The 6,979-nt window shown below is 39.7% G+C and overlaps 1 protein-coding gene across 1 annotated transcript; it reads left to right on the forward strand.

The window, feature by feature from the left end:
• Positions 1-571: 571 nt before the first annotated feature.
• Positions 572-4,688, forward strand: jpt2 (Jupiter microtubule associated homolog 2). Its single transcript, XM_068579566.1, has 5 exons — positions 572-944; positions 1,671-1,822; positions 2,263-2,405; positions 2,999-3,038; positions 3,212-4,688. The coding sequence occupies exons 1-5, from the start codon at positions 889-891 to the stop codon at positions 3,478-3,480; spliced, it is 660 nt and encodes a 219-aa protein (XP_068435667.1). The 5' UTR covers positions 572-888; the 3' UTR covers positions 3,481-4,688.
• The last annotated feature ends 2,291 nt before the right edge of the window (positions 4,689-6,979 follow it).

Raw genomic sequence — 6,979 nt, forward strand, 5'->3', positions numbered from 1 at the left:
GGACCAATTGCCATTCTCTTCCTGTCATGCCGTGTAAGTTCCCCAATACGTTATTTTTTTTAATTAAAAGACAGTTTGACTTCTCAATCATCTTACATGTTTCCTCGTTAGAAAGTGTTGTTTTAACAACATTTGATCAACGCAATGGAGTTTTTTGGCGCATTAAAATAAGTTCCGCCCAGAAAGTGATTGGCATTTTGACGATCAAATCAACAGGCGTAACACAGAGGATGCACTTGATTTATCCTAGCGTACGCCTAAAACGACCCGGCTAAATGGATTTAGAATCTGATGTTTAGTGCTTTCAACGAAACACTGATGTACAACAGGGCCGTCTGCTAAGCAAACTAACTATGGTACAAATTAATTTGAATTCCATAGCATATGCACTCAGTTTAAAATGCCATTGTACTGATCAGGTGCACCGGTGTCCCAAAACAAGTGTCATATATCAATAAAAGTGCACGGTCTCTGAAAGACGAGCGGGTGGAGTTTCCTTTGTTGTTGTTGTTTTTTTTATATACAATCTGTACAACAGATTAACAGATGCAACAACAAAAACACAACGGCTTCATTGATATTGTAGTCAAATAGCTTATTTGTCTCGAACGACTTCTACCGATTGGATTCCGTGAACGATCTTTACCGCCGGGGCACCGGGTAACAGAAACGAGCGCACCGGGTGACCGAAACGAGCGCACAGCACCACTCGGCAGATTGGGGCGGTGGACCAGTTAAATTCCCCCTTGTCGCAGTTGGGAGGACTAAACGTTACGTTCTTCACCAGGAGGTTTGAGCACGCGCAGACGGCAGTACTTGCTTGTCGTCCAGTTGGCAAATTGACGAAGTTGTCTTCGGAAACTTGTGGGCTCAAAAACAAAAGCCATTATGACTTCAACGAACATGTTTCAAGGGCTGGATAGCGGGTCGAAACCAAGCTCCAGGTAAAGAATATGGTCGTGTAGCTTGGTTATTTCTGTAAGAAATAGCCGACACATGTCTTAGTGCTGACTTTTTCATACTAAGCTAGCGTTACCCTCTCAAGCCTAACATTAGCAATGAGTGACGTGATATGTGAGTTGTCTTCCATTAGCAAACTTTAACAGGCAAGATTTAAGTTAGCTTTTAAGCTAGCCGACCAGGCGTTGTCTACTGCGCCTGCGGAAGTGTGAAATTCACCTCAGACTGCTCTTCTTTCTACTCGCCAACAACGGCGTTAAAGTTTCCTTCTGTGGCCGCTAACTAAGGTCTTGTTAATATAAGCTTTTAATAACGTGAGAAAGTGTCGCAAAGCTTCAATTGTAACAAGCCGGAGTATTCAGACGTAAGGCGCTATCTCCTGACTACTACGCTCCGTTAGCTTACCGATAATCTAATAACCTGTTATTTAGCTGCGTTGGTGCAAACCAGGGCTTCACCGTAACGTATTCATAACCATGTTTCTACTTGTCGTAACTTCGTGATTCTCACAGTAATCAGTAAACCTGTACCTCGGTGACTCTTTACATTTGTCAGGGGTCCACATCCTCTTTAAATGTTAAGTAAACCAGTGTAGCGGTAAATTCTCTCTATCTCTATTCAAACTCTGCCAGGTCACACTTGTGCAGGCTAATTGATGAATACATTGGATGAGATCCTATTAAAGTGCTATTTTACTTTATCCCCTGCAGGGTGTTGCAGCCTCCTGGAGGTGGCTCCAGTAACTTGTTTGGTGGCTATGAAGAGGATGCTGCAGCATCAAGAAGACCCAATAAGATGTCCTCTAAACTCTTTGCTCCACCAGAGGAGTCTCAGAGTGTACCCAAGCGCTCCAATCCTCCAGGTCAGACCAACATGCGAGCGTTAATGGATGTGCAGAGGTTGGCCAGTCATACCTCTATCAAGGTCTAGGGTGTGAAATGTGTTACTATAAGATAATGCTACTATAAACACTTTAAATGTTCTCTGTGCCTGAAACGAATCGTCCTCCATATTCTGTGGAGTCGCTGTTGCAGTCATTCACATTCTTACTCTATTCTTATAGAGTGCGAATGTTATCAGTTCAAACTACTGTTAAAAAAATGGTCTGAGTTTCCAGACAAGGACTGCTAACGCCACAGGGAATAATAAGCAGATAAGGCAGTCAGGTTGACTCGCCTGACTACCAAATAGGCTGGTCAGTTCACTATCCAATCTTGATGTAATGTTATAAAGATGAGTGTGCAATTATTACGCTGTCACTGCTGCAAAACATATGACACATATTGATGATACTTTATGTAGGTGGGAAGAGTAGCGGAATATTCGGGGATCCTGAACCTCCAGCTCGGCAACAGAGAAACAACCCTCAAGGTGGACAAAGCAGCAACATATTCAGTTCTACCCCTGAACAAAGCCCAAACCGAAGCCACCCAAATAAGCCAAAGGTAGACCATGCACCTATGTTTTATACTCTAGACTGACTTTTTTTTATTTTATTGCTTTACATATTTTATTTATTTATTTTTTAACAAATGGTCCCACCACCACCCATTTTGCAGTTGAGGCCCAAAGGTCTGCTTGCTCTTATCAAATATTTCATTTTCATTTTATTATCCTGTAAGACTTGAACATAGACTGTCACACACACTGGTCAAACAATCAGTCCTCGATACGGATCAATAGTGTTTGTGCAACGCAACCAGAGTTGTGTTCGACTGCTGAGTCGTTTGCCACCATCTCAGCAGTGACCCAAATAAATTCCAAGCAGCCACTTCTTAAGAAATCAGTAAAATTACCAGTTTTCTGTAACATGTTGAAGCTGTTTATTTAACCAGCTAAAAGTTGTCTTGAGACTATAATCATCTTTTCAAGAAAGACACAACAACTATAATTTAAAGGCGATTGAAGTTGCACTGTTTTGTGAAGCCAGTTTAGTTTTATTCAAGTAACATAAAGAGGAGAGCCTGTTTTTATCAAGTCGATAAGGTGATTACACAGTGAGAATACTCTTATCTCTGTCTATTTTATTTTTTTTCAGGACAATCTAAGTGTGGGACCTGAATCCAAACCATCACCTGGTAAGTTGTATCACGAATAAAATGTCTTTTCTTTTTAAATTTACACACAAATGCCTATTTATGACAGATTTTTCAACTGACTCATTAATGTGGGATTTATTTGATATGGAAATAGGTGTAACTACTTTTATGTTTTTGCATTTCTGTAAGATGGTTTCATTTTCCCCTTGCAGCACCAGAAGTCAAGGTCATTCAACCTGAGGTGAAGGAGGAGGTGGCCTCCCCAGCTCCCATACCAGCCAAGGAAGAGCCTGCTGCTGTCCCAGTCCCAGCCCCTGCTGTGCCTGAGCCTCCTTCTTCATCTTCTTCTTCATCACCTCCTGAGGGGACGGATTTGACTGGTGAGGGGAAGAACCATGAGCCTCATCTGGGACCCAAGCCTCGCTCTCATAACCGGGTCCTCAACCCCCCTGGAGGAAAGTCTAGTGTGGTATTCTACTGATCAGCTAAACGCACTCTCCTCCCTGTTTGTGTTCATGCTCTCTTTGTCTGCTCTCCTGTCGATCTTCTCATTCCACCACGGTTATTTCACCTGTAAATTTAAAAACAGAGCACGAAGTTTTGTTCTTCTCGCCATATTCCTATTCACATGTTTTCCTCAACTTTGCGCACTTTTAGCCCCATTTCTTGCTACCAGCTCTTTGTGTAATTATTCAATGAAACCTGCAATCACCAAGCAATCAACTGACTAGCTCATGCCTAATCACTTCTACTGTGACACTGTACAATCGCTGTTTGTTTTTTTTTGCGGTTTCCGTGACACAGTTTGTCATTTTGAAAACATTTTTGCCTCTCAGGAATGATTTAAAAAAGCTTGTACAATGATCAGCTTTAAACTAGATTTAAATTATTTGGTGTAAGAAAATCCTAGCTTACAAATTCAAAACAGGCATTTGCTCAACTTCGAATGCTGTTGTTTGAAGCCTTAATATGAAGCCGTTCAATCCGCAGCGGGTAAATACATCATCTCTGTAAATTGTGTCCGGGAGTTCCACTAGTGCCACCTTTTTTTTATGCGTTGCTGGATCTTTATTGGATTGTGACATAAAACCTTTTATTTTGCAGTTTTAAAAAATAATGTGTTGGACGACAACCAATGACTGTATGAATGAAGCCTTATATCAGCTCAGCATCTTTTCGTCTTTCTTGACTTCTCATTAATCATCCCGTCATTTCATCTTTTGTCTAACATAAATAATCTGCTGCCGAAGCACAATCTCTGTTCAAGGATAGATGCCAAAAATTGAATGAAACAAAGATGAATGCAATGGTTTACTCCTAATGTTTCTGCTTCCTTAAAGAAAATTCCATTTTGATTGTATGCAGATTTATTGCGCAGGTACTTTTCTGCTTTCTCTTCGTTGCCTGTTTTATCTGAGAACTTGGCTTTTATGCTTGGGGTAGGCCTCTGTTTATGTTTTAAATTAAAACGGCTGAAGACAAGTGAACTCTGGACAATCGCGTAGTCTACCTGAGTCCAGGTGGGCTCATTGGTAAAAACCTTTTCACCCAATTCATGACGCACATTAACGGTATTCTGGTGCTGGCCTGCCCCCCTTCCTCACCCGTGTGTTGATGTGCCTGGCAGGCAATGAGCGCAGCAGAAGAAAATCCTGTGTATTGCAATAAAACTGTTGTTTTGCATTTAAAGTTTGTTCATTTTTTTCCTTTCTGAAATTGTGGCCAATTCGAACACTTTTTCCTATTTTTGATATAATTATAAGGGGTTCAATATATTTAGGTTGGCTTTACTTTTAAAATAATTGTAAATCTTGGTCTGTGTCTGTAGAAATGTGACATACAAACTAAGTCTTGTCTGCTCCACATTTATAGCGAATTCTTGACTTGCTGATGCTTTGGTTAGATTTGCCCTTCAGCAGCGCTCTGTGCAAGCTGCTTGTTCTCAGACAAAATGGTCTCTTTATGCCCAGGAGAAAAATATAGTTTTAACTTTGAAACTAGACATTGAAATATGTTTTCTTCTTCTTTGAAGCAACAGTCTAAAAGAGCAGCCAAACTATTGCATGCAAGTATACACTGACGCAAGAGTCCTATTTGTATGATACCTGCCAGCCCACAATACCAGGTCTTCCTTAATTTCATTTAAGAATGGATACATACAGCTTCAAAGAAAATATAGATCCTTGCGCACCCATTTCCTAACAATGATGGCCAGAGACGACAGGCAGTACAAATTGTACAAAAAAAGGCTGGTAGTTGTTCATGATGTCGTCCATGAAATTAAAATTTCATGCTCGAATCCTACTGTGCCTACAGTTGTGGGGAAGAGTGAAGGCATTGGTTATGAATGTGTTGAGGCTGATTGTTTGGACCACTATGACCATCTTGAATAGCCAAAGCCTCTTTCATATGCCGCTTCTCCTACAGAGTGTTCAGCTCATGTTTCATGGGCAATAATGAATAAGTTCCTCATCCAAGATTACTTTGAAATGAGAGCAAGACGGATAAACAACCTACGTCTCCGTTGAATTAACGATGGCACTTCTGTGCATGCGAGACATTTCAGGCAATAACAACGTGGGACAAGTGATCCACACTATGCTAACATATGTGTTGTCTGTCTGATTAGACTAGTCTACAGGTTGAAGGCAGGGGAGCTGCTGTACATTTATCTAACTACTTATCCTTTTGCACCCCGTCGAGCAGTTTACATCCTAAGGAAACTGGAAGCTTATTTATGTTTCACAAGTTAAAACTGGTTCTGCTTTCTCCTCTTGTGGTGCAATAGTTGACCTGAACCTCAAACCACTTGTTGGCTTCAATGGATCCCCCACCTTCTGAAGAAAACTGAGATATGGTGTGAAATGAAAATATTGTCAGTATTTCACTGCCACCTGCTGAATGAAATGTGAACTGAAGCCTCCACGTTTCTTTGAGTATTGCATATTGTACATTAATATTGGTGTCTTCCCTTTTTGGTGGTAATTATAAAAGTTCATCTATATATTGCTCAGTATTTACTGGTTTTATATTTTGTTGTGTTGAAAATAGTTATTAAATATGGCGGTAGTTAGGATAAGCTTTGGATCTGTTGGCCCTTCAGTGACAGTTTTTACGCTTCATTGGTCGTGTTTTGTCTCCATTGTTCATCTTCTTCACAGCAAACAATAGTCCCAAGCTTCACTTGTCTGCCTAAAAGAAAGTTCATGAGAAAGATGTTTCTCTCAACTCCTTCCCTTTTTATACTGTCTGGAGGATTTTCATTTGTCCTGAGTTTTTGAGGCTGTGACCTTCCCTTCATGCAGTAATCTTGTTGAGCATACATTCATACCTATTCATGATATTATTAATATGTTACAGGGGGAAATTGTCTACATTTGCAATTATAAATGCGAAGTTTTCTCAAACTACTTTGTAACTCTGTTGTGTATTTCTAGCAAGAAGCTGATAAAAGACTTAAGGTGGAAAGCCAAATCCTTCCACATATTGTCTTGTCGTTGGAAAAAAAATGTGTTGAGGTAAGTTTATTTTCTGACCATATTTTAAATTGCATCCATCTTAATTGAGCCTAACTAAGTGTATCTCTTTATGCATTCATTTTCAATGTGGAAGCTATAATTACATTTTTTAATTTTTTTTAAAGAAGATGCATTTTTGTCACAGTCAGTTAAACTAAAAATATTTAATTTGAGGTATTTTTATTTTATCAGGTGGGAATTAGTACATCAACTGACAAAATTATTGTATAGGATAATATATAGTTGAACGGTCCACACATTTACAAATATTGAACTTTATTTTGTTTGTCTGGACTGTGAATCATTTTATTGTATTTATCGGAGAGTGCATTGTCACTATTATGAAATTATAGCATCAGGCACTGTACTACTACTGCAGACATCGGTCAAGTGGGCCAAAAATAGATATAACTTCCGGTTTCAACTTCCAAAATAAAACCATCAAAGACGTGACAACCAAAT

This window comes from Clinocottus analis, unplaced genomic scaffold (genome assembly GCF_023055335.1).
Source record: "Clinocottus analis isolate CAN_PGR_092001 unplaced genomic scaffold, fCliAna1.0.p SCAF_16, whole genome shotgun sequence".
Lineage (NCBI taxonomy): Eukaryota > Metazoa > Chordata > Actinopteri > Perciformes > Cottidae > Clinocottus > Clinocottus analis.

Bases quoted from the DNA above. Each gene is read 5' to 3' on its own strand.
- jpt2 (XM_068579566.1), top strand. From the start codon at position 889: ATGACTTCAACGAACATGTTTCAAGGGCTGGATAGCGGGTCGAAACCA. The intron at 945-1,670 runs GTAAAGAATATG...TATCCCCTGCAG, and splicing joins GGGTCGAAACCAAGCTCCAG to GGTGTTGCAGCCTCCTGGAG. The intron at 1,823-2,262 runs GTCAGACCAACA...TACTTTATGTAG, and splicing joins CAAGCGCTCCAATCCTCCAG to GTGGGAAGAGTAGCGGAATA.